Genomic DNA, 24,888 nt, shown 5'->3' on the forward strand with positions numbered 1-24,888 from the left:
GTATCTGGGAGACCCGGGTTCGATTCCCGGCTGGGTGAAGCGGAAATTTTTTCTCTCTAAATTCTAATTCTCTTAGAATTAGAATTTAGCGCGAAGCGCCCGTTCGCTAGTTCCGAAGTATTCTTCGAAATGTTGAAAGGGTGAAATAAATGGCTCTCCAATTTCTAACAATTTCCATTGAATTCCACAGATAATCTGGGCAAATCAAACAAAATGGGCGAATGCGACGAAGGACAAACCCCTCACGAGAGACGACAACAAAACAACAAAAGTGAACCTGACCCAGAGCGAGCCCTCCTCAAACTCATCCGACATAGACAGTATAATGATTGACAAATTCAACGATGTAACTAACAAGACCCTCACCCAGAACAACATAACAAAAACCGAGGAGGACAACTACCAGTACTACAACAGTACATTTTACGTGGATGAGAGCATCGGAAGGAGCTTCTGGGTGGATCTCGACAATCACCCAGACAAACAGATCAACAGTCTCCTGAGCGACAGTCATCGTAGAGCAGCCACTGTTAAACTAACGTTTGACTTTCCGTTCTACGGACACAAAGTTCGTAATATAACAATTGCAACTGGTGGATTTCTGTATACTGGGGAATTTGTACACAGTTGGCTCGCTGCCACACAGTACATTGCCCCGCTGATGGCGAATTTCGATACACGACTGTCAGACGATAGTCATGTGAAGTATGCCGACAATGGTAAGCGAATTGTTGTCATTCATATGAAAGCAGAAGTAAAACTTCAGCGTTTTCGTTGTTCCGGGAGGAAGAGTTTACAATTGACAATTCCTTTTTATTAGTCAATGTTATTCGTGAATTAGAGAAGAACGTATCACTTATTGTTGCTTCTAATTGTTTATTCTTACGATGAAAACGAAGATATTAAAATTATAATTTCTTTGATTTTTGCTTCCGAATGGACGCATTGCAATCGTTCGATTTTCACATTTTCTAATTTTGCTTGGAAATGATGCAAAATGGTCTGAAACGTAAAAATACGAAGTTTGGGGACCATGCCTGTACGTGGCACGGTCCAGCCGGTGGTCATTTTTTCGTAAATTTAATGATTAAATGGGAAAAATCATTCCAAAAAGTTTGAAATTTTTTCAGTTAATTGGTATAACTTGAGACTAATTCCATGTCAAACTTCAGCTTGATCCGTCCATTAGTTTTTGAGCAATATCCATTCGTTTTTTAACCTTTTCTCGCAAATATCTCGGAAAATATTCAACCGATTTCAATATTTTTTTTTTCAAAATATTCGGCATGATGTCCTCTATCTAAATCAATCAAAACATCTATACCCGTTCATACAAAGTTTTTGAGATATTTGGATTTTTCTGTTTTTGACTTGAAATCCTTGTTCGCGCTCTAACTTGAGTAAAAATCGAGATACTCGAGATATAAACGCATCCATTCGGAAACCCGCAATCAATATATTGATGGCCAGAAAAGAATAGACGCCCTACTCAGTAGAATATGTACAGCCGCATGGCTGCAGTCGTCTACTTGTTTATTCATCGTTTTTTCAAAAAAGTAATGAATGGACCATTTAATGTAAGCGAATTATTATGGTCACACATAAAACTAAAATTAAAACTTCAACATTTTTGGTGATCTGGGATGAACAGTTTACAATTGATAATTTCTTTTTATTAGTGAAAGTTACCCGTGAATTACAGAATAACGTTTCACTTATTGCCCTTCTATTCGTTTATTCCTCCGATGAAAATGAAGATATTGAAATTATAATTTCTTTGATTTCTTAATAATCGTTTTTTCGAAAAAGTTATGAATGAACCATTTAATGTAACCGAATTATTATGGTCGCATGTAAAACTAGAATTAAAACTTTAGCATTTTTGGTGTTCAGGGATGAAGAGCTTAAAATTGATAATTTATTGTCATTAGTCAGGGTTATTCGTGAATTTCTAGGTCAATGAGAATAACTCATAACGTTTCACGTATTGTCTTTCTAATTGTTTATTCTTCCGATGAAAATTAAGACATGGAAGTTTTAATTTCTTTTGTTTCTTATTAATCATTATTTCGAAAAAGTCATGAATAAGCCACTTGATGTAAGCGAATTATTATGATTCATATAAAACCAGAACTAAACTTCAGCATTTTAGCTGTTCCAGGATGAAGAGTGTACAATTTATAATTTATTTATTTGTTTACAATTTACAATTTATTTTTATTAGTCAATGTTATATGGGGGTTTTAGGTCTCTTTAAGTTAATGAGAATAACTTCGTTTCACGTATTGTTCCTTCCAATTCTTTATCTATTCTTCCAATGGAGATTGAGACATTTCACTTATAATCTGGGAATTACAATTTTTTTTATATTCTTCATTATTTCAAAAAAAAAATCGCGAATGAATCATTTAGAGATGAAGTTTCATGCAAATTTTAGATCCTTCTCTATAAAATTCGCAAGAAAAAGGCTCTTTTAGAGGTTTCAACTGAAATCGCACATGAAAGACAATAATTCAGTTGCGAAGCGGTAAAAAGGTTCAAGTCGATTTTGACTGTTGGTCAGTTTTCAATAAATATCTCTAATGCAAATAGCCAAATTATTGCAATAACCTTTTCTGGAGAGCGAATTAAAATCTATAAAAAGGCTCATTATGAAAATTTCGCCATCTCCCTTAGATTCGGAGATATTCTTCGAAAACTTAGCGAAGAGCCAAGTCGATAAACCGTTTTACCGTTTGCTACTGAAATCGATAATTAAATTTCCTATTCAGCCTTCCCTCCAATCATCTCTTGATAAAAATTAACAACTGACCTCGCTAAATATTCATTAATCCCCCAGGTACAGCTTTCACAGTCGAATGGTCAAAAGTGATTCTTCAAGATAAGCAAGAGGCCGGTCCATTCACGTTCCAAGTGACCCTCCACAAAAATGGAAACATCGTATTCGTTTACGCAGTGATGCCGCTTTTGGTTGAAGAAATTGAGGATAAAGCCCATCCCGTCAAAGTGGGACTCAGTGACGCCTACATCATGGACAAAACTCACTACTGTAAGTTTTTAAAATCAAAAATAGAGTTTCTGAAAAGGGACTCTCGAAATCGAACTAGAACTAGACAGGCTGCAGACTGAATGTGTCGCCAACATCTGGCGATGGTATTTTAAGATGTATCTAGACTCTTGGATCATATCCAGGCGTATAATAGTGATAGAGAAATGTTTAAGGGGAGAATATGAGTTTCAAAAGTCGCGGGCTATTGGAGTGAGATTTCTCATACATTGAAGATCGATGATATATGTCTAACAACGAATAATTAGTGCATAAAAATTAATTGTTTATTGTACGATTATCACGCTGAAAATTAAGAAATTATATTTTTCGGAAGAGGAAAGGATCCGACAAATTGAGTTTTAGGTGATTAATTTTTAGAAAATTCGACATAAATACGGTGAAATTCGTAGATAAAAATCTGAAATTTTGGCTCATTGCAGCTATTATTGAGCTCAACTCTGGGGCGCTGTTTCAGCCCGATCGGTTCAGTAGTTCCTAAGATATAACAACTTGATTAAATTTCGTTTTTCCTTAATATCTCAAAAACTACTATACCAATTTCTATTTTTTTTTTAAATACTCGTCTCGGTGGCCTGTATGTAGGTCAATCAGAATATACAGACTCTTAAATACACAGTTTACAGATATTGCCGTTTTTCCATTTTTCATGAAAAATCTTGTACGCACGATAACTTGAGAAAAAAAGGAGATTGCAAGTTGAAATTTGGTATAGTTCTAGCTCTTATAATACTAAAGGTTGGTATTTTGGATGGGCGCAATCGCTCGAGCGGTTCCTGAGGTACGCAACCTGTTGTGTAAATATATTTCTTCAAATATCTCGTGAACTACTAGACGGATTTCAATTTTTCTATTCAAAATACTCGTCTCGGCAGCCACTATCTGGATCAATGAAAATATACGGATCCGTTTCTACAAAGTTTCCGAGATATTTCTGTTTTTTTTTAACTTTTTGATTCTTGAACGCACGATGACTTAAGAAAGAATGAGGATAGCAACTTGAAATCTGGTATGATTATAGCTCTTACAATACTGAAGGTTGGCATTTTGAATGGGCGCAACCGGCCGAGTTATCTTTTTCATTAAAAGGGTGAATTTTCCTGTAACCACCCGGTAGTATGTGGTTGCGGTTGTGTGCCTGTCACAAGAATAGGGAATTGCTGCGGATCCATTCGGAAGCTCACTACCAATGGAATCGGTAAAAACAAAAAAAAGAAAGAGACTAGTAACGCAAAAGGTAACGGTCACATGCCTTCTGTCGGATGGGCTCGAACCCTTGCTTGTTTTTGTATATAGCCAGGCAGTTTTAGAAGCGTAACTCATTCCTCTGAACAATATTCTTCACTTTCAGGCTGACATTATGCCTTGCGATGTCGAATAAGTACGTCCTCGAATCATTTGTTCCTTTGTTTTCAGGAGAATGTTTCGTCAAAACATATCATAAGCATTCACCCATTGTTTTTCTTCCAGATGTCCGAAGAAAAACAATCTACGAGTACCACCGTGTGAACTTGAGCCGCCAGGACATAAAAAATTGGACAGTTATCTGCCTCAAAGCGTTACCCACATGCTTGGAGATGGACAACTGCTTGGATTGCTTGACGAAGGTCCCGGAATTTGCGTGCAAGTGGTGTCCAAATTTGAATCAATGCAGCACGGGTACCTTCAGGAATAGGCAAGACTGGGTGGAGAAGGACTGCGATAAGAAGAATATCGGGGATGCGGCCAGTTGTCCCGCCAAGAAGACAACTGATCATGAGCCTGCCAGGGGTAGCCCCGAGGGAGAATTGTCAGCGAGTGTCGAGCCTAATCGACTCTCCAAAGACTTCTCTGCTTTGGAGCAAAGTAAGTGGCGTATATTGAGAGGGAACAAGTGGGAAATTGCTTTTGTCACAACGTAGTCAATATATTTTTGCTAATAAATTAGCAATTTGCTTCTGAATGAAATTTCTATTACGATTTATTTTTAATTGAAATTAACCCTAGATTGGTCACTCTATGAGGGAAACCCGGCCGCGCGTCGTTTTTCTCTAAAAGAATTGACTGGTTTAGCGGAAAAATTATTAAAAAAATTGTCAATTGAAGTGTCTAAAAAATTATAGTAGTTTTTAGAACAACATATTTCCCAAAATTCCTAAAGAAAACAAATTATTTCAGACAGATGAATTATTTTTTCCCATGTTAAATGTAATTGCCCATGGCGCGACGTTGCCGGAAACTTGCTAAACGCGTCCGGACAGTGTAGAGTGAATTCGGCAACGCTAAAGCCTAAATAACACGGCGGGGAATCCCCGCGGAGGTGACCAATCGCAGGGTCGCGTTCGGTGACCGGACTAGGGTTAAGAGGCAATGGAACTTACCATCGGAGTAGAAATTGGATTTCAAGTTTTTTCGTCGTCAGAGGACTATTCAACAAAACCCAGTCTTACATTATAGATACCAAGATTATTGATAATATAAGAATTCGGCTGTCGGATATTTGGTCATGGGACACATCGACTTATTTACGTTAATACTTATTTACAGTTGCATTACTCATACGATTTTTTGAATTTTTCTTGTTTTTCAAATGTTCGGAATCACTTTTTGTCCGTTAAATACAATATTTCCGACTTGGATAACGAAATACACAACTTTTCCTGGGATTCTGCTTAGGCTTTCGGATACTGATACCTCCACGGTAATGATGTGTTCACCTTAGCTCACGACGTAGGGCCATTTACCTTAATTACAAAATCTACTTTAGTTTTCGACATCTGCGCACTAGCTTTTCAATTATTTTCGTAACCAAATATCTGTCAAACTTCGTGACTGATGAAAGTAAGAAAATACATGAGGAAAAAATACAAACAGCGCGAGTAAGTTTGAGAGGAATTGTTTAAAAATTCAATGACAATTTGTCTCAGGACCTGTTTGTAGCAAGCGATGACCGAAGCCTTGCAGAGTAAAAATCTATACTACTACCCAAAAAATCCTCCGCCATCGTTCCAATAATTTTTAAGCTTTCGTACTATTCCCCCAAAAATTCTCGCGGAAAAAATGTCACGGCGTTTTCCCTTAAGTCACTCCTTACACATCCCCTGAATGTATCATCCCACAAGAATGGCTTATTTAACAGAATATCAATTCTATTTTTTTAGCTCATGAACACATGAATATGAATCACATGGGAGTCTCCGGAATAATTGGAATTCTCTTGGTAGTCTCACTTATCGCTGGACTGGCAGGCTGGGCCGCCTACGCTTATCGCAATCCTCACAGCGCATCTGGTCAAATGTTAATCAGAGTGAGTAAATCAAATCATTATGTGAAAAGACATTCTGAATTTCAAAGTTACGATAAAACCATGACTAACTTTCTTTATTCCCCTGCTACCCAAGATGAGAGATGTACGTTATATTTAATCTTTATGATGCAATAGTACTTTCATAATTGGGACCATTCAGATATTGCATGAGCATAGCTGAGGAGTTGTGGAGCTTTGACCGTTGCTGCATTGAGAGAAAAAAAGCTCTGCCGTCCAAATAACTGACAAAATATGTCCTAAAGAAACATTCAGGGCCGAAATATCCTCTCAAAATTTATCTGCCACCACAACTATTCCTAAACGAAAATATTCATCAACTATATGCATAGAAATTTTCGCATTTCCAAGATATTTCATGCCTCCGACATTCTTCCCAGGATATTAGACATGAACTCGTCGCATGCAGCATCACAAAAATTTGCTCACGTAATACTTGAATGACCCCATTAGATAATTTCGATATTAATAACCCGCCTCCATAATTTTTCAGTACCGTCCAAGTCAGTGGAACTGGCGACGAGGTGAAGCTCGTTACACAGCTGCAACAATCCACATGTGATGAGATAATAGCCGATAACAGTCAATTCTGAAACTGTCGGACCAAATTCTTTCCCCTTTCACCTTTTTTTAATGAAGAAAAAAAAATTATATCAAGAGGCTTCAGTGTGAAGCTGATAAGAGTCTTTATTACTTCTAAGTTGCCTGCTGCAATGACGCATCACGCCTGGATCGGGGCCTTTTAACCTGAAAATTGGGAGAGCAATAAACAACAAATTATCTTTCTTTATCGATGGACCAATTATGTGATATCGTGCGACAATGCAATTCTGTAAAATAATGTTCTCTCCATTTCAACGAAATTTAATTTCAAATAGAAATCCTTCGAGAGAATTATCAATTGTATACTTCAAAAATTATGAATGTGTTATCTAGATGAATTCAGCAGTGCAATTGTAAATGGTAACAAATCAAATTTGTCATTTTTCTCAATTGTGCGTTTATCTGAGGAACAAGTGGTTTCAGGGGAAATTGTCAGGACGTTTTTTTAGATCAAGTTTTCCAAAAAGAAATGTCTTTTCGTATTGTTTTCTGAAATCACTCGTTATCGAGATGATTCAATGTTTAAGAATATGGGAAAAATTGATTTGTTCCGTTACATTCATGACTGAAACTAAAATTGTAAAAATTCAAGTGCCTTCACAGTCAATTACCTGACAAAAAGATAACAGTTGCAGTTGGAGGACAAGTGATGTAGCAATCATAACCGGGCGATTGAGTGATTATGTGATTCTTAGCAGGATATGGTGAACTTCGTTATTGTTTAAGAATATGTGTTTCCTTTTTTTAATATCTAATTAAACGAATTCATCGCTGTAATTGTTTTAGGTATGTAATTTTCTCTGTCTACGGCAAACATTGTAATGATTCTAGGAAGAATACAGTGAATTATTTTTGATTGAGAAATTTCAGTTGCAAGAGAAACAGAGTCAAAAGAGAGCAAAATCATGGAATGTTATCTAGTTTTGTGAAAGTAAAATTTTTCAGCGAGCTATCAAATTTCTCAATCATGGAAAAATGGAGATATATAAACATATCTATTATATTTATGAGTATATATATTTTATGGTGAATTTGTAAGCGAGGCAAGCACTCTTAAAGGGACACTCGGGAGATGATAAAAAATATATATATTATGAAAATTCGAATGATCTGACAGTACTGATCGGTTATAAACTCTATTTTTTTTTGTGTGTACATAGTAGATTAATTTCGATGATTATTTTTACATAACTCTTAAGTGAGATATACAATACTGTCATCAAAGGGTGCCTTCTGGAGAAAACATCACTTCTGGATTTTTTGGTTGATTCGAAAGAACGAAAGATCAATGGAATTACGTACAAGTACGATTTATTGGGTTGGAGAGACCATGAAGTGCTAATTTCTCAAATTTTCTGTCATTTTATTGGTATGGAGTTATTTTTACAATCATGTATTTTGTTGCACGGTGCAATTTTTGGTAATTGGAAATGTATACATATATCTGGAAAATTTTAAAGTTTATTATGAATGAATTGAATAAGCTTTCTATTATATTTACACTGTATGATTGATTTAATAGTTTGTGATAATAAATATTTCAATTTCAATGTGTTTTGTGATTGAATGAACAATTACATTTTAATGTGACGTTCTTTGAATATTTCGTAACTTATTAAATTGTTGTCATTACAACATTCCGAAATTGCATTTGCAATTTCGTCGATTAAAAATGACAAATCAGTGGCGTGACGTCACAACCTCAGCAACCCCCTCCCCCTTTCGTCACAAGCATCGTAAATTACAGACACCCCTCTGCTCCTAATTATATCATAAATGTTTATTGAATGAGCCATACTTGAAATTAACACAAATCATAGTATCTCTCTATATTATAAAAATTTAAATCAACTTCTGGTGATAAAAATTTAGTACTCGAAATTAAGACTCTATAATTAAGGGTCGCGAGGGTCAAAATAATGGTCATGAGGGTCAGAATAAGGGCTATAAAGGTTAGATTAAGGGTTATGAGGGTCAGATTAAGGGTTGTGAGGGTCAGATTAAGGGTCAAATTGAGGGCTACAAGGGTCAGAATATAAATTATAGGGAATATGTGGAATATATTCCCTCGTTCCCGACATGCATGGATTATATAGGAATCGTATATTTTTCACATATATATTTTTGAAATTCGAAAGGTACACGATTAAATTGAAAAAACTAATAGTGTATTATTAGGAATGTGTGTTATAAATAAATAAAAAAGAAATGTGTGTTACTAGTCTGCCATATTGGTATCAAAGGCGAGTGAGATCGGTATACCAGAAATTAGATTAACCAGAATGCAATGGAAAATCATGAAGGCAAAATACACTCTTCTTGATAGTAAATTTTTATTCAAGTATACATTGATCTGGCCATTTTTCGACATTAGTACATGCTGCTTTATTAATCAGAGATTAATCATTAATCAGAGTAGACCATTGACAACACCAGAAATGAATGATAAATAGGGATAGATCTGCTGTACGAGTACTTCACTTGCAAACTCATTTGGGGTGATGCCCCCCCCCCCCCCTAAATGATCCCCCATGCCCTGCCTTCACAAGTGAGTAAGGCGCCGGTGTCTCCCTGCGAAGAAGACTCGGAATGATAATGTGGAATATGCTAGATGCAGAAAATAAATATGAACGAATAGCCTTACCAGGGTTACACTCGCTTGCTCTCGTTTTTTGTTTGATTTTCTTAATGAAAAAAAAAACAGAAGCAGAATGAAAAAAAAATAATATTATTAAAAGGCGAAGTAATTCGTACAATTTTCATTTTATTTATGGAATATTTCCAGAAATTGACCTATTTACTATAGTCAGCGCTGCTCCGAAATATCGGAGCAGAGTTGGAGTGTTGCACGTTTTAAGGGGAGGGAGGTGTAGTGATGTCAACAATGGCAACCTAACCTATCTAAGCTCCGACAAACAACAACAGCATGGGTGAGACCCACGTGTCATTGAAAAAATAAACTTCATCCATCCAATGACCCCGTGGGATTACAATGCTCCCCGTTGCATTGTCTCGTGACGTCCTCGCGATTCGCTGTGTCGAGGGGTATATCATCATTGGTGAGTTGAAACTTTTGGTGGAAGCGAGTGGACATTTCTGTTCGCAGAATTGAACGGCGCAGCCATAACATGTGACAGGTGCACAAAATTACTCTGTTTTATTTAGCGGATATTTTCGCAGTGAGGAGTTCTAGAGAAAAATTGAAGGAACGGTTTTTTGTAGGGAATTTAAAGGGCTACAAAAAAGGTATTCTTACATTTTTATCCCGACGCCTCCACTCTGAAGATATTCACAAAATAACGTGACGAATACTTGTCCCTTTCTCTAGGAAATTCTATTGAATTTTATTTAAACTCTAAAAGAATTCTATTGAAATTCCATTCGGTCAATATATCTGTATTGGAGTATTGTTTTTTGCTTCTGAATGGAAAATTTGTAATCGCTCAAATTTAAGTTTCCAATTTGGGGTGATAGGGTATGTATGTATGTGATCTTTTTTCTCTTTTTTTCGAGATTTTCTTCTAAGGAATCAGTCGAATTTCATGAATTTTTCCATGAATGTAGAGTTATAGACTTTAATAAACTCCATTCATGAACACCAATTAAAATTAAATGTTTCGTGCAGATTCAGACAATTTTTCAACGATCGCCCAAAAAAATTTCATCAAAATGGAATTAGTCATTTCTCAAAAAATTAATAATAATACTCTCTTCATTCCATCAGAATATGATGGGGACCGCATAATTCTTTTCTGAGTTACATTGTTTATGCGATTTGAAAGAGAAAATCGCTTTTGTCATGATTACTGAATAAATCATCATTAAATCAAGGATTGAAAAATAGTGAGAACAGCATCATTGATTATCAAGTAACACAATACTGCCATGAGCTTTCTTTTAAATAAAAATCTCTATTTCTATTAAACTTAGGTATTAGTCGATTATGTTGAATACTTATTCATATTGATTCATGATCCCGACTAACTTCTGGCAAAACCAGGGTTAAACTCTGACATTTCAATTGATGACAGTACTATGACATGAAAAAATAGAAGACGAGAATAGTGAAATAAGAATTAAAAAGAAGCAAATTGCCAATTTATTAACGACCATAGCTGTACTCATTAAAAAAAAATACAATTATCTACTTGTTTTCCAATGTTCATAACTCAGGAATAAATTTTCCAATTGGGCTCAGTCCAGGGTCATCATGAAGGGGAACGATTGTATCTTCCATTCAAGAAAAAATTATCCAATGAAACTGATGAACTAAAAACATTAATAAGAAAAAACAGTCAAATATATGATTCGACTCATTTCAACTTTTCAGGGGTTGGAAATCAACTGAGAGTCTTTCGAGCGTCGAATCATAAATTTTTGAAGTCAATAGAGACATTCCACGACGATGTCATCCATAATATCGTGAAAACCTCTAATAAACTGATTGCTTTCGGAGGGAGGCACCTCAGTATCTTTAAATTTGAAATTGATTCCGAGGAAATAATAATAGAAAGAGAAAACTCTCATGCGTTCGATGACTGGATCATCGCCGCTGAGTTCTTCAGCGAGAACTCCGACCACATTTATATTCTCTTCTCCCACAATAATCTTCATTTATTCAATACGTTAACTAAAAAATTCAGGAATGTCCATTGCGAGGAGAGATGCATTTCCTACGGGGGCTACCTCTCACCTGAAACCCCCGAGGAAATTCTCGTATTCAGCTGCACTGTCTTCCAAGAAATTTTACTATGGAAAGTCGATAACAGAATTGATTATTCATCTGATGTAGCTGTTCTGCATCGGTTGAAGGGACATAAAGGCGTAATTTTCTCAGTGTTTTATCATCCAGAACTGAAGCTCATTACCTCCACCTCGGACGATAGGACCATAAGATTGTGGAAAGTTGTGGAGAACGACGTGAATTCGATTTCTCACTCGATAGAATGGAAAAACGTCGAGGTCAGGTTGTTAACCACGATGTTTGGACACACCGCACGGGTTTGGAAATCAATTGTCACGGAGAATAATGTTATTAGCATTGGAGAGGTAAGTGGAAATCGAATGATTGTTGTGGAGAAATTTACAGGGACTCAATAGGTGAATAATTAAGGATATCCAAGTACTTTGGCTGTCTTTTCCCCGGTGAAATGTTTATCTATTATTGTAGTCGAACATCAGAGCTTTCATTTGAGCCCCATTTGACCCTAAGTTTCCGAACATTTTACAATGATTTTTTTATTCAAACTAGAACAGGGCGCACTGATAGAATGATTCATTTATTCCAAACGAGATTCGTTAACTATTAACAAATGGTAGAGTTGAATATGACCAAATGAATATTCGTTAATAGTTAACGAATGGTTCACTTGAATGGCGAAAATCAACTCAAACAAGGCTCCTCAAATATACATTCGTTAACTATTAACGAATAAACATTTGGTGGGACTGAATAGACACTAATCTCCAACCAAAATCCATTCGTTAACAATAACTATAATCTGTTCTATCAGTGCGCGTATTTTTTCCATGGGTGCCAGAATAGTAACACGGACGAAAAATTTCAATAGAAAAACCTATCGAATTCGTTAGAAAATTCTATTGAATTTCTATTGAACTGTTCTATTAGTTTTTGGCCGATTCTATTGAAATGTTCAATAGAAAATATTCAGTAGAAAAAGTCAACAGAATTCAATTTTTCTATATAACTTATTCTATTGAGATATTTTCTATAGAATTTCCTCGGCTCAAATTTTCCAAGTTTTTTCCTTTGATTTTCTTGATTAAAAGAAAAGAAAAATAGAATGAAAAAAACGTAGAAAATTTAAGTCGAGCAAATTCTATAGAAAATATATGAAAAGCATAAGTTATATAGAAAAATCGAATTCAGTTGACTTTTTCTATTGAATGTTTTCTGTTGAACATGTCAATACAATCAGCCAAAAACTAATAGAAAGTTTAATAGAAATTCAATAGAATTTTCCAACGAATTCGATACGTTTTTCTATTAAATTTTTTAAATAATAATGTTGGCCGCGAAAGCCTCAAAATTCAAATTGCAATTTTTTAATTATTTCATCAATCTTCTCCCAAAAGTAAACTTTCTAATTTTTTTTTCAAATTTCTATACAATAGAATAATAATTCATTTAGAAAAGCATTTCACTGCTGAAAAAATGGCCAAAGCACTGCGATATCCTCAACCCTCCTGAACTGGCTCAATGAGCAATGCGCCGCCTTGTCTCGATTTTTTCTTGTTGCATGCAAAATTATGTATGAAAATTTTTTTAAAAATTACAATGCCTAGTTCAAACCCTCTAGAATGGACTGGTAAAATTCCTATTCCTTGAAACCCCATGAATACCATGAAAAATAATAATTTAGTGAGACTGGTACAGAAATGCGGCGCCTCGCCGCCCGGAGCCAGTGGACTCGTGTAGTCGGTTTTTAGCGGCGCTGTTGCCACGTCGTTCGTTTCAGTTCAAACATACTAGGAACATCTCAACACCTCTATCACGTGCCGTGTTTGGCGTCTCATAAAGAACGCGATTTTTTTTTTAGACCATAAATGGTGTTTAATTCGAGAAAAATGTGTGCAGTGTAGATTTTTATTCACGTATAAGGCTTCAATGTGGCAACACCGCGCAATCCGTAACACGCGCGGCGCGTTGTTCATCGAGACAGTGGACTCGAGTGCACTGACAGAAAAGGTGGAACAATTCAGTTGCATCAAACGAGGCTTCTTAACTGTTACCGCGATTCGTTAATAGTTAACGAATGGTGGTAATAGTTAAAAAGTCTCGTTTGAGTTTCGAGGGTCTCGAGGGTTAAGGATGTTCTACACCCTTTCTGCCAAAATTCACGTTTTTTTAATTTTTCTGGCAAACTTATGATGGAATTGACGTGAAAAAATATAACGTTTTTGCGTTTTGTCATTATTTAATGACTGACGAAATTTTAAGGTGGTGCGAACATTTTCCTGCGTTTTCTCTAAACTTTTAAAAAGAATCACAAAATTGTAGAAAAAACGCATGAAAATTATCACACCACTACGCAACTTCGTGAGCTATTAAAGAATGACAAACCACAAAATCGTTATATTTTTTCACGTCACTCCCATCGATAATTTGCCAGAAAAATGAAAACAACGTCAATTTTGGCTAAAAGGGTGTCGAACATCCTTAATGAAGATCAAGATAATGTTCACAATTTCCCTTTACAACTCTCCAGGATTCTCTCATCTGCATATGGTCTCTAACCGGCGCCCTCCGCAACAAAATAATCGCCCACGGAGGAGCGCCCATCTGGAGCATCGATATATCCCCCGACAAATCAAAAATAATCACCGGTGGCGGTGACGGTGGGGTCACCACCTGGCCCCCCTCCTCCCTCAAGCCCCCCCTCCTGACCCCCAAATTCACCTACGAAAGCAAAACTCCGAAATTCGTGAGCTACCTAAACTCAGGAGCTCGCGTAGTCTTCCTAGACGGCGGCGACCTCCTCCTCTACGACCAACCCAATCAATTCACTCGAACCCCTCAACCCAAAACCACCATCAGTCTCCCAAGACTGAAAAGCTACTGCCTCACGCACACCTCCCCAGACCGAAAAAAAATTGCGTTTGCATCTCAAGACGGTCACGTCATAATTTACGAAGAAAAAATTCTCAAAAAAGACTCAAACGAGCGACTCCACCAGGTGATCGACCAAAAGGTGGTGAACTCCAAGATATTCTCCCTCCACTGGCTCTCCCCCACAGAAATCCTGGTCTGCGGAGCCCAAGGGGCCCTGAAAATCCTCCACCTCAGCCAAAAAAACCTCGAAATTCATTCAGAATTCACATTACCCCCCAGTAAAGAATGCTGGACGACGTCAGCAATAATATCCTCGACCCTGCTGATCTGTGGGGACCGCACAGGCAGCATAATCGTCTACGCACTCGCCCCCAGCCCCTCGAAGACCCCAAAGCAGATGTTCCCGAGAATCCATGGAAGACTCGGAGTGCAGTCCTTCGGAAGTTCAGGAGGGAAAATCATCAGTACCGGAAGGGACGGGACTCTGAGGTACCACAGACTCCTCGAAGATGATTCTGGGGGGTACCTGAAGCCCCTCCACTGGAGGAAAATGCCGATGGAGTGGGTCAGCAGGTCCGTCAGTACCAATGACGACGTTTACATCCTAGGGTTCAAGGAGATTGAGTTCATGATCTACAGCACTCGTCTCGGTAAACTGGTCCTGAGGGTCATCTGTGGAGGGGGACACAGGTCCTGGGACTGTCTCTTCAACGATGGAACTGTTAATTTCACTTGCATAAAGGATAAACAAGTGCATTCGATGGAGAGCGTTCCTATTGAGTCGAGTGGAACGATAATTCCAGGGGTTCATTCCAAGGAGGTGCACTCCCTAGCTGTCCTGCCCACTGCCAGACACACGATTATTCTGTCTGGGAGCGAAGACTGCAGCATTCGGGTCAGTGCCCTACACCGAAAAAAATCAGGGCACGAAGTGGTGCCTTTGGATGTCTACGACGGACACATCTCGAGTGTTAAAAAAATAGAAATACTGAATTTGGAGGGGGACGAGAACTTTTCGAGGAACTTGGTGTTCTCTGGGGGTGGGAGGGCTCAGCTGAAGGTCTGGGAGGTGAATTTAAATACTGATAAGGAGACTCTGGGGGCCGAGGATGTCACGGGGGTCGAGTTGACGTCGTTCATGCTCAGGACTGATAGGGACAGGAGAAAGTGCTCGCAGAGTAGTGGGCGCTCGTATTTTCTGGATCCTGAGACTCGGTTTATGGATATTTCGGTGCAGTTTTGTCTACAGGATGAGAATCTAGTGATTTTGTTCGTCGCGTGTTCCGATGGGCTCGTCAGGGCCTTTTGTTATGATATTGAGGGGGTGAATTTATTTTTTGTTGCGGGGATTCGGTATTTTAATCGGTGTGTTCTGAAGGTTCATTCGTTTCGGGATGAGAGGGGGTTAATTTTGGTTTCGATGGCCACTGATGGATTTATTAATTTGTGGAATGTGGATTTTGTGGTGGAGGAGGTCTTGAGGAAGGGATCAGCGAGGAGCGATGAGGGTGGCTTTGGGCAACGGGGGGTCGAGCCCTTCGGGAGGTGGAGGGCACATCAGTCTGGGATAAATAGCTACGATTTTCTGAGGAATGGGGAGGAGTGTTTTGTGGCCTCTGGGGGAGATGATAACAAAGTGGGTTTTTCGATATTCGAAATTTTGGGGAGTCCGGCGGGGAGTATGGGGGTGAGGATGAAACAGCAGTGGGAGTCCTCGGAGATTCATTCCGCACAGATCACAGGTAATCGAGATTATTCAGGGGCGACCTTGATAGATCAAACCCAGAGTTAACTCTGGTCCATTCTGGGTTTATGGAAAAAATCCAGAGAAGAAAGAGAGAAACTCTGGGAGATTTCCATGAACTCAGAGTTAACCCAGAGTTAACTCTGGGTTTGATTCATCAGGGGAAGTGGTGAAATGTTAGGGAATAGATGGATTTCTGTAATGAAGGGGTAAAACGGTTCAAGTTGAATTAGCTCTTAGCCGAGTTTTGATACACGTACGAAAAAATTTAATAGAAAAACCTATCGAACTCGTTAGAAAATTCGATTGAATTTCTATTAAACTTTCTATTAGTTTTTGGCTGATTCTATTGACATGTTCAATAGAAAACATTCAATACACAAAGTCAACAGAATTCGATTTTTCTGTATAACTTATTCTTTTCATATATTTTCTATAGAATTTGCTCGACTCAAATTTTCTAAGTTTTTTTCATTCTATTTTTCTTTTCTTCTCATCAAGAAAATCAAACGAAAAACTTGGAAAATTAGAACCGAGGAAATTCTATAGAAAATATCTCAATAGAATAAGTTATATAGAAGAATTGAATTCTATTGACTTTTTCTACTTTGTCTACTGTAAATAGAATTCAAATAGGATAATGATAGTTTACATGTTTTTAATTTCTAATTAATTTTCAACAGTGTATGAAAGAGTTTCTTATAAAAATCTAATTATTGTAACAATTTTTGGTTTTTGGAAAAAAAGGGAAAATGGGGAAGGATGACGCCTTTAACCTATTTATTTTACCACTTGATTACTGAAATAATTTGTTGACCATTCAGTTTTATCCATTATCCATGAATTTATTGAAAAATAATTCTTTCAGGTATAAGATTTATCCCTAACGATCAATTATTAACTACTGCCATCGACCAACGAGTGGTTCTCTACGACTACAATTATTCCAATGAGAAGTTGTCGGTTACACCGAAAAAAATCATCCAAACTTTTGTATCAGACTTGCAAGGATTGACAATATGTAGAAATCCGGAAAATTTTGATGAGACATTGGCATTTGTTTATGGACAAGGAGTGGAAGTCTTGCTTCTTCAAAATGAGACAAAGGATGAATTAACAAATTGAAATTTATCAAACTTTGTCAGTAATGAGACATTAATTGCAAGGATGACTGCCTTCGAAATGAAATGTCAACAGACATTTTTCGTAGTTGAAAAAAACTCCCAAAAAAATCTCTTCACATTTTCTTTCAATTACATTCGATGCAGAAAAAATTTCATATTCAGATAAAGTTATTGAAAATCAACTTGCGATTTTCTGCGCGATTACGTTTTTATACTTCACAACTAAATCAATTTAATGAAATATAAAATAATTTGTTACAAATGAAACGGTGAAAAATTACTCAAGCACTAGTCCCTCTCCTGGGAGAGTCGTTCCTAGATTAATTAACAAAAGGAATTAATTGATAAAGATTAATTGAGTGTAGGGGAATCGTAAAACGTAGCAAGTGAAATTCAACCTTTTCGAAAATTGTTTTTAAGGCTCATAAAATTCCAGAAAAAAATATCCCTTTATGTTTTCTAATGAAACTACTCACTTCTAAAATTATTTCATATGATCAACGCGTGTTAAATTTACAGGTTCGATTTTCTTTCGTTTTATCACTCCTCTACTAAATCAATTAATTCGAATATCGAATGATTCTGTAGGTATGAACGCTCAAAATTTATTCGAGCACTCATCTCCTTTCAGATGAACTCATAAAAAATCAAATATAAAAAAATAATTAAGTACATGGGGAATGGTAGAACGTAATAATTAGAATTTAACCTTTTTGAAAATTCTCAGCCACAAGTAGTTTCCAGAAAAAAATCAAAAAACTTTTCCTGAAGTTTGTAAACTTCCTAAAAAATCCTACCTTGCATATTCTTCTAACATAACTCGTTTCCAAAATTATTTCATATCACCAAAATATGTTGATTTAACATACTCCATTCTGTTTTGTTTTACCACTCCTCTACTAAATGAATCACTGAATATCAAATATTTCAACAAGCATGAAACTTTCGCAACTTTATTAGAACTATAAAAAATTAATCAAGACATGAGGAATGGTAGAACGTAATAATTAGAAATTAAATTTTTGGAAATTCTCAGCCATGAGGAGTTTACCAGAAAGAGAAAAATTATAGAATTCCCACAAAAATCCTCTCCCACATTTCCTCTTAAAATCACTCATTTCCAAAATTACTTCATATCAACAAAAAATCCGTTTCGTTCTCCCCTCCTCTACCAAATCAATGAATTCGAATATCGAATATATTCGTAAGTTTTAAACGTTTAAAAATTCATTCGAGCACGAATTTCCCTCCAGATATCATTTCCATCGCTCCAGGGTAGAATTTCAGCCTTCAAAGAGGGTTCCTCTGGGTTACTCAGGTACTTCATGATAGCGTAGTCCTTCCTGGGGAACGCCAGATCATTCTTAGATAATTTCAACATCGGACAGAAGTCGTTCTTGCCATCCCCCACATAAGCTACTCTCTGGAATATGATCCCCTGACTCGCTCTCTCCTTTATGTAAGTCTCTAGAACATATCCCTTGCATAAATTCCTCTCGCTGAGGTCACAGAAGTCCTGGTCCTGGTACTCCTTCACGTGGAGCATTCCCTCATCATCGAAGAACGCAGGGTTCGTCGAGATTTTCGTGATCGTGTGCTTCAGCTTATGATGGACCAACCAATTCTCGATGAAGACTGAGTTGGAGTCACTGATGATTATCACTTCGCAGTTGTTGGAGTGCAAGTTCTTGAGGAGATTCTCGTACCCTGGGACCGCTGGAATCGCGTTCACAGTTGATTCGAGATCCTCTCTGGATACTTTTGCTGCGTGCAAGAGTTGGAAGCATCTTCTCATGAACTCCGTCCAGCCTCCGCCTGAGTGGTACAGCTTTTTAACGTCCTCGGGGACTCCTCCGGGGAGCATCTCGTAGGCCACATGATCAGTGTTCTTGTTTGCAATTGTGTGGTCGAAGTCGAAGGCAATCAGCAGAGGTTTCGTCATCTGGACGATACAGAGAAAAAACAAACTTTATTTTGAAACTTATGATCTCGGATTGAAACTTTTGAAAGTCTCTAATGGAATATGGATGCAAGTGAATAAGTAAATGTGGCAAAACAATGAGATAGTTTATTAAAATCTCTTTATTTGCACGAGAAAGGCACGTCTGTACTAGAGGACTGCTGTCCCGAGAAAGCAATAGCAAAGTGAAAACTCTCACTGTGAAAACGAAAAGCAAAAATAATCGAGTTTTACGACTCAAGAGGACACAGTCCTTTAAATTTCAGCATGTGTTTAGGATTAAACCACTCTCCAGCGCAGAGAACAACGGATCGCAAATTAATCGCTTTCTGTTTTCCCAGTATGTCATAAATCTTTGTCGAGTAGTTTTTGTACAATAATGAAAGAGCTGTGCTCGAATATTCCAACAGTCTCAAGTTGAGATTCTCAGATGGCTTAAATTGAGAGTTTCAAAGGTCTCAACTTGAAACGTTCAAGTCTGAAGTTGAGACTTTCAAAGGTTTTCAATTGAAACTTAGAGAATTCAACTTGAAGGAAAATTTCGAAAAAAGTTAAGTTTCGAAAATCTTCACTAGAGGCATTTAGGGACAGTTCTACTGAAATTTCAAGAAATTCCGTCATTGAAATATCGATTTGATGACAAAGTCATTGAAACTGTAAATTTTGGTTCAATTATTCCATGACAATTACTAGGAATCAGGAAAATGCAGAAAAAAATATTTTTCAATTTCCAATTAATTTGAAATTCAGCGTAATTTAATACTAAATATAAATATTTTTATCGTAAATTGAAGTGAATTATGGAATTCATGTTCTCTTTTGCTGCTCAACAAATTGGAATTTCATTGAGATTTCAGTTAAATTTGAAATTTCTTTTTTTTTTCTTTCTTATTCGAATTCACCGTGGCTCCCCTGAAAATGACTCCTAAACTGTCCATGAAATTTGCATTTTTTCTAATAGTACACTATTAAAGATTTTTAGGCTCAAATTTCCAGTTAAATTCTTTAAAATCCTTATCGGGTCATTGTTCCACAGAAATTTCAAGGAATTCCGTTCAATCGAAGCTGTATATTTCAGTTCCATTATTCCACCCAAATTAATAAATAACCCGGAACATTCAGAGGAATAAATGCTTCAATTTTCAATTAATTAAAAACATAGATCAATTTTTTACTAAATATGAATATTCTTATTGAACATTCAAGTGAGCTAAGGAATTGTTGGTTTCTTCTGCTGCTCAAAAAATTGAAACCCCATTACATTTTCAGTGAAATTCGAAATTTCATAATTTTGTCAAACCTAAATTGAATTCAAAGTCACTGTTTTGAAAATTAATTCTAAACTATCCATGAAATTTCATTTTTGTTATACATATATGACACTACTGCCACAAAGAGATATTTTTTGTCGGAAATTAATCCAGCTACACAAACGATCTGAAATTTTTTGTTTGTAAATCAACGAAAAATGATGAAAATATCGAAGTTCACTGACCTCCCATTATTTTATCAATTCCTAGAACTGAGAGCCATGCCAAATAGTAATTACGTACGGTTACTCGTGAGGTGAATGATCTCAACTGCTTCACAATCATTAAAACTCCTTTATTCGCTCTGATATCGCGGAAATGACCACTTCATACTTGTTGAAATATTCCACTTATCGAGTGTCAATTCCTTTATTTTTGTTTACTTCTGGGAAATAATTTTTATTATGACTCGTCGACAGATCGGTGAATTGAGACAAGTGGCACACGCCGCCATGTTTTTTTACCACTGGCATGTGCTGCTTTGTGTTGGAATGTAAACAAAAGAAAAGGCCGGCTGGTTGTGTTGTTGACAGGGCGAGATAACAATTTCCAAATTTGTGGCTGTTTAATTAAACTTGAAAATGTCGTTCAGACCTGGAGGATTTGGCGACGCGTCGGATGGGGACTTTGACGATGAAGACGGATTTTCAACCGCTGAAGATGTAATTGTCGAATTTAATATTCATTCCTAACCTAATTCGTATTAGAATACTTTATGCAATTTTCATGGCAATTTTATCTATTATTTTATTCTTATAATTGTCTTTTTATTTCATTGTTTTGACGTTGTTACAACACGTGCAATAGGGGAGGTTGGGGTAAAATGGATACTTTTGACTTTTTTAAAAATATTAGTAACGGGTTGAAATGTTGATGAAATTTAATCATTTTTTTTTTCAATACAAAGAACAATTCTTCCCCTTAGTGATGAGCCTAAACTGAGCTCTATTGATACATTCGTTTCTGAGTTATGAATAATTTTAAAAAAGTCTGAAGTGTCCATTTTACCCTACCCTCCCCTGCAAATTCATAGAAAAATCTGACGAATTCTCTAGAAAATTATATAGGATTTCTGTCGAAACAATTCTCAACTTATTTGCACGCTTATTCGTTTTGAAGCATTAATAATCGCTCTTCAACGTATGAAAAATGTCACTCCAATAGCCCACTCCATTTAAAACTCACAATAGTCTCTCCTCAAATCGTTTTACCACATCTCTGCTGATTTCTTAAACCATAAAAAATCCTCGCCCGGTTCATCTCTAGATCTCACCCCTCACTCTCACTAATGCCCCCCTCCCAATTTTCACCCCCAGCACCCCCACACGAGGAACTTCACCCCACGCCTCCGTTCAAAGCCCTCAGAACAGGAGAACAACAACAAGCTGTACCCCCAGTCCCAGCCAAGTGACTACGACCTCCACCTGCAAGTCTTGACAGCCTGCATGACAGGAGAGCTCTCCACAATCGACTCCTTCCTGGACTCTGGCCACGACATAAATGCCTTCCTGAGCAGTGGCTGGACCCTCCTCCTCTACGCCTGCAACGCCCTCCTTCCAGGGGTGATCGAGCACCTGTTGAAGCGAGGAGCGAACCCAAACACTCACAAGAATGGCTACACTCCCCTGATGGCCGTCTGCGACTCCACCCACGGAAAGTCCGATCAGTGCCTCCAGTGCATTTCGATTCTCCTGGAAGCGAAGGCAGATCCAAATGCCACGAACAAGGACAGGAGAACAGCCCTCATGTTCGCCTGCAAAACAGGGCATCCAGAGGTTGTTATGAAGATGCTGGAGCATGTGAAGGACATCAACGCAGTCGATAACGACGGGAGGTCTGCTATTTTCTACGCAGTTACCTCGAACCACCCAGAGATCGTCAAGATCTTGATGTCGAAGAAGGCATCAGTGGGTCTGAAGGACAGACGTGACCTGACGATTCGAGACATCGCTTCCACCAAAGGCTTTGACGACATCCTGGAGATGCTGGAGTTCGAGGAGGAGGAGATCGAGAGCTTTTGCCCAGTGGCACATGTCACAGAGTGGAAGGAGGCTTTCTCGGGGATCAAGGGGACCAAGGAGCGCTTCGTTAACGTGGATGTGGCTGCTGTGCTCTATGGCCTCGGGCTGGAGAGGTACAGGCCCATCTTCCAGGGGATGGAGCTGCATGAGTTCCTGCAGCTCACTGAGCAGGACCTGGTTAGGCTCGGGATGGATGTGGGGTATCACAGGAAACAGTTCTTGAGTGGACTCATGCAGTTCCATACGTGGAGGTGGAGCCATCTGAGCCTGGGGAGCATCAATAAGACCATTTCTCATACGTAAGGGGCTTTTTCGAGGTTTTAATGCTTGAGTTTTTGGGGTGTAGTTTATGGGTTCTAGCTTTTGCTTGAAATTAATCCAAGTGAGGTATATTAATTTGTGATTTTTATGTTATTTTGTATTATGTCTCAGATTATTTTTGATTTCGAATAATTCATTTGGATAATAATTTTTAATTTGCAATTCTTAGAGTTTTAGAATTCGAATTCTATCAAAAAATTTCTTGAATTTTTTACACCTGTTCTATTAAAAACTCGGAGAATTTTTCGTATCCAATTTTTTTTGCAGAGAAAAAGTCTGTGGAGGCTGATTTTTTTCAATAAGAATTCTTGAGAATGAATTTGTAAACGTTTTTTCTTGGATTTTATCGTTAGAAACAAATAAAAATACAGCGGAAAAAACTGGGAAAATTTGGGCTGAAGAATCTTTATAGAAGAAATTAAATCTATTGAATCTTTTCTGTCAAATGTCTACCAAAAAATTATAAAAATATTATAATACAAAATATTATGTATATGAAAAATATCCACAGATGCTAATTTTTCTATATAACTTATTGTGTTGGAATTTTTGCTCTAAGAATTCTTGGTCATAAATTTTCCAGGTTTTTTATCATGGATTTTATTATGAAAACCAAATAAACATACAGTCTAACACCCTTAGAAAATTTACGCCGAATAATTTCTATAGAAAAATTAAAATCTATTGCCTTTTTTCTATCAAATATTTCTTAACAAAATAACATGATAAAGTTGCATAATCTTTTATAGAAATGGCGCAAAAAACAAATTTTTTTAATAGAATTCTCATAAAACTTCAAAAGAACTTTTGTAGATTTCCAATAGAAATTCAATAGAATTTTTTAAACACAGCTCTAGGTTTTTCTATTAAGTTTCTTCATGCATGCAAGTACAGGAAACAATGAAAAATGCTTCAATGTTACGTTTTTCAGCTGTAAATTTCTAATATTTCTTTTTTCTTCTAGACTTTACGACGGAGTTATGGCTCTAGGAAACGTAGCTCGTCAGATCGGTGTAATTGGCTCGAGTTTTCGGTTCATCAAGAGGAGTGTCTTACAGATTGGTAAGCCCAAAGAGACACTGTCCGAAATACAGAACAAAACATTCAAAGACGAGCTCCAAAAGACCGAAGAAACCCTGGGATCATTGAGGAAAGATCTTGACCAGATGCTCAAGTTCGCGAAGAAAGTGGAGAGAGACAGTGTGGTTTATCCGCCACCAGAGTACATCGGTCCTGACAAGAAGAAGACGATGAGCCGCTGGCCCATCATCCTGGGGGCCACTGTGATGGCTGGATTCTACTTATCGAAGACTGGATACCCAACAAGACTGTGGAACTGAGTATTCAGTATTAACTCCTTCATGACAAACCAGTATTTTTGTTTCATAATTTTTTTATTAAATTTGAAGCAACATTTTTATTTCTCTTATCATGTTCTATCTAACGTTGGAAAAACAAATATAATTTACGTTGAACATTGTCAAACATTTGTGTTTTGTTTATCCCTTTCATTTGAGGGAAATCAGTGCAGAAGTGGTGAAACGTAGTTCCAAACCTCATTTTTAAAATTTATTATTGAATTATCTTTTGACAGTTTCTGCAAGATCATTCATTTCCTGAATAATTCCTTCATTGATAGATATTTTACGTTCAACACGATTCACTTCAATTGTTCATTGTTTCATTCACTTGTTGGTGAGTGATATCAGAAATTATTAACTCTTTCTGCAGATTTTTTACATCTTTACAGAAGTAGTCTTCAACATTCGATTCTAAATCATGTTTATTTTGTCTAATTGTTGCAATTAATTCCTGAATGAGAAGAAATCAAGATAAAATAATCCTTGTTTAAACCTCAGTA

General features: G+C 37.0%; 4 protein-coding genes across 4 annotated transcripts in view; 3 read left to right on the plus strand and 1 right to left on the minus strand.

Moving 5' to 3' along the window:
- Positions 1-8,524, plus strand: part of LOC107035794 (plexin domain-containing protein 2) — a 47,188-nt gene extending 38,664 nt beyond the window's left edge. Inside the window, exons 3-7 of the mRNA XM_015253386.1 lie at positions 191-719; positions 2,840-3,049; positions 4,538-4,912; positions 6,208-6,353; positions 6,865-8,524. Of these exons, the coding sequence (XP_015108872.1) occupies positions 191-719; positions 2,840-3,049; positions 4,538-4,912; positions 6,208-6,353; positions 6,865-6,933 (1,329 nt within the window). The 3' untranslated portion in view covers positions 6,934-8,524. The remainder of the gene's footprint in view (positions 1-190; positions 720-2,839; positions 3,050-4,537; positions 4,913-6,207; positions 6,354-6,864) is intronic.
- Positions 8,525-9,850: 1,326 nt separating this feature from the next.
- On the plus strand, positions 9,851-17,682 carry LOC107035763 (WD repeat-containing protein 6). Its single transcript, XM_015253335.1, has 4 exons — positions 9,851-10,033; positions 11,305-12,023; positions 14,204-16,289; positions 17,160-17,682. The coding sequence occupies exons 1-4, from the start codon at positions 9,967-9,969 to the stop codon at positions 17,414-17,416; spliced, it is 3,129 nt and encodes a 1,042-aa protein (XP_015108821.1). The 5' UTR covers positions 9,851-9,966; the 3' UTR covers positions 17,417-17,682.
- On the minus strand, positions 17,034-21,191 carry LOC107035766 (probable phosphatase phospho2). The gene is made up of 2 exons (XM_015253339.2): positions 20,929-21,191; positions 17,034-19,357 (listed from the first exon to the last, which is right to left on the minus strand). The coding sequence occupies exons 1-2, from the start codon at positions 20,968-20,970 to the stop codon at positions 18,635-18,637; spliced, it is 765 nt and encodes a 254-aa protein (XP_015108825.1). The 5' UTR covers positions 20,971-21,191; the 3' UTR covers positions 17,034-18,634.
- On the plus strand, positions 21,017-24,512 carry LOC107035765 (ankyrin repeat, SAM and basic leucine zipper domain-containing protein 1). Its single transcript, XM_015253338.2, has 3 exons — positions 21,017-21,347; positions 22,002-23,005; positions 23,992-24,512. The coding sequence occupies exons 1-3, from the start codon at positions 21,267-21,269 to the stop codon at positions 24,365-24,367; spliced, it is 1,461 nt and encodes a 486-aa protein (XP_015108824.1). The 5' UTR covers positions 21,017-21,266; the 3' UTR covers positions 24,368-24,512.
- The last annotated feature ends 376 nt before the right edge of the window (positions 24,513-24,888 follow it).

Source organism: Diachasma alloeum, unplaced genomic scaffold (genome assembly GCF_001412515.2).
Source record: "Diachasma alloeum isolate Michigan unplaced genomic scaffold, Dall2.0 Dall_scaffold_00200, whole genome shotgun sequence".
NCBI lineage: Eukaryota > Metazoa > Arthropoda > Insecta > Hymenoptera > Braconidae > Diachasma > Diachasma alloeum.

What these genes read in the sequence shown, in the direction of transcription:
- LOC107035766 (XM_015253339.2), bottom strand. Translation starts at nt 20,970, where the DNA reads ATGATTGTGAAGCAGTTGAGATCATTCACCTCACGAGTAACC. An exon ending in CATTCACCTCACGAGTAACC is followed by an intron (nt 19,358 to 20,928) that starts GTACGTAATTAC and finishes TGTATCGTCCAG; the next exon opens with ATGACGAAACCTCTGCTGAT.
- LOC107035763 (XM_015253335.1), top strand. Translation starts at nt 9,967, where the DNA reads ATGCTCCCCGTTGCATTGTCTCGTGACGTCCTCGCGATTCGCTGTGTC. An exon ending in CGAGGGGTATATCATCATTG is followed by an intron (nt 10,034 to 11,304) that starts GTGAGTTGAAAC and finishes TCAACTTTTCAG; the next exon opens with GGGTTGGAAATCAACTGAGA. An exon ending in TCATTCCGCACAGATCACAG is followed by an intron (nt 16,290 to 17,159) that starts GTAATCGAGATT and finishes TAATTCTTTCAG; the next exon opens with GTATAAGATTTATCCCTAAC.
- LOC107035765 (XM_015253338.2), top strand. Translation starts at nt 21,267, where the DNA reads ATGTCGTTCAGACCTGGAGGATTTGGCGACGCGTCGGATGGGGACTTT. An exon ending in GATTTTCAACCGCTGAAGAT is followed by an intron (nt 21,348 to 22,001) that starts GTAATTGTCGAA and finishes TTTCACCCCCAG; the next exon opens with CACCCCCACACGAGGAACTT. An exon ending in AATAAGACCATTTCTCATAC is followed by an intron (nt 23,006 to 23,991) that starts GTAAGGGGCTTT and finishes TTTTTCTTCTAG; the next exon opens with ACTTTACGACGGAGTTATGG.